Below are 1,846 nucleotides of genomic sequence, written 5' to 3'. Positions count from 1 at the left end.
AGTGTTAGCTCTGCATTAGTGTTAGCGCTACATTAGTGTTAGCTCTGCATTAGTGTTAGTGCTACGTTAGTGTTAGCTCTGCATTAGTGTTAGTGCTCCATTAGTGTTAGTGCTACATTAGTGTTAGCTCTGCATTAGTGTTAGCGCTACATTAGTGTTAGCTCTGCATTAGTGTTAGTGCTACGTTAGTGTTAGCTCTGCATTAGTGTTAGTGCTACGTTAGTGTTAGCTCTGCATTAGTGTTAGCTCTGCATTAGTGTTAGTGCTACATTAGTGTTAGCTCTGCATTAGTGTTAGCGCTACATTAGTGTTAGCTCTGCATTAGTGTTAGTGCTACATTAGTGTTAGCTCTGCATTAGTGTTAGTGCTACGTTAGTGTTAGCTCTGCATTAGTGTTAGCTCTGCATTAGTGTTAGCGTTACATTAGTGTTAGCACTACATTAGTGTTAGCTCTGCATTAGTGTTAGCTCTGCATTAGTGTTAGCGTTACATTAGTGTTAGCACTACATTAGTGTTAGCTCTGCATTAGTGTTAGCTCTGCATTAGTTTTAGTGCTACGTTTAGCGCTACATTGGTGTTAGCTTTTTGTCAGTGTTAGTGCTACATTAGTGTTAGCTCTTTGTTAGTGTTAGCTCTGCATTATTGTTAGCTACATGTTAGCATTAATTTTAGCACCACATCAACATTAGCTCTGCGTTAATGTTACCTCTGCGTTAGAATTAGTGTTAGCTCGACATTTGTGTTAGCTCTGTGTTAAAGTCAGCCATGCAATAACATAAGCTAAGTGTTAGCATTAGCGTTAGCTCCGCATTATTGACTGTGTCCAAAATCAGGGGCTGCGTCCTCTGAAGGGTCGGGTCTTTGTTTTGTCACAAAGACCAGAAAAAGGCGGCTGTGAATTTGGATGGTCGGCTTTATTCTTACCCTTACACTGGCATATGACCTGTCGCCTAGCAAAAAAATAAATAGATTGAAATGACCAAAATATCAAAACATTATTATTATTATTATTATAAAATAACAAAACTACCTTCAAGACACTGTTCGAAGAACTAAAGGACCTGCCGTACTGCCGTACATTCATGTTTATTGCATCATACCAGCTAGTTTGATTTCTGGCTGACAAGTTTGGTCTTTGGAGGACGCAGACCCTAARTTTGGACACAGCAACTATTAGCTCCTTGTTAGCAATAGGTCTGCTTTAGCTTTAGTGTTAGCACTTCACCACCGTGACTAGTCACTAATCACAGTAATCGCAAAGCGCCAAATTTTATTTGTTGGCAGTTTTTCCTGACGATTAATTTATGATTTTGCCCCACCCTAATCTCTCTTGCAGCATCCAGATATCTGCCTAAAGAAATCATCAGCTGTCATAAAGTCAGTTTTTTCGCTCAGTGTAGGGAAACATGAAATATCTGGTAAAAACAGAGAGTTGTTAAAAGAGTCTTATTTGATGAGTAACAGCTGCTTGTTTGTGTCTCCTGCAGAGAACCGATGAGGAGGCAGTGGTGGACCGTGGGGGCACACGCTCCATGCTCAACACCAACTTTGAGAAGGAAGAACTTGAAGGTAACAATAAACATTTGAACGTCTCCTAAGGTGGTATCTCACAGAGCTGCGACTGCTGAGATGAATTAGTGACTCAAATGTTTAAAAATGTGGGAAAAATGGAGAAGTTTTCATGAATGTCTCATTGAACTCAGTGACAAACTGTGGATAAATCCAGTGTGGTTTGTTTATTTATTTATTATCAGCAGTGGTGGCCAAAGCTAAATAAAATTTAGCTTCGCTAATCGCCAATATGCTAGCTATAAAATATCGTATTTTTCGGACTATAAGCCGCACC

General features: G+C 39.6%; 1 protein-coding gene across 3 annotated transcripts in view; it reads left to right on the top strand.

Moving 5' to 3' along the window:
• The window catches only part of LOC106527369 (sodium-driven chloride bicarbonate exchanger), a 50,855-nt gene that overhangs the window by 20,473 nt on the left and 28,536 nt on the right, over positions 1 to 1,846 (top strand). For all 3 annotated transcript variants that reach the window (XM_014022231.1, XM_014022229.1, XM_014022232.1), the window contains one exon: positions 1,488 to 1,569. In XM_014022231.1, the coding sequence (XP_013877685.1) occupies positions 1,488 to 1,569 (82 nt within the window). The remainder of the gene's footprint in view (positions 1 to 1,487; positions 1,570 to 1,846) is intronic.

The sequence above is a fragment of the Austrofundulus limnaeus genome, unplaced genomic scaffold, assembly GCF_001266775.1.
Source record: "Austrofundulus limnaeus strain Quisiro unplaced genomic scaffold, Austrofundulus_limnaeus-1.0 Scaffold320, whole genome shotgun sequence".
NCBI classification, from domain to species: Eukaryota; Metazoa; Chordata; class Actinopteri; order Cyprinodontiformes; family Rivulidae; genus Austrofundulus; species Austrofundulus limnaeus.
The sequence above is the reverse complement of the archived record's forward strand: the minus strand, read 5'-3'. Positions and strand labels throughout refer to the sequence as shown.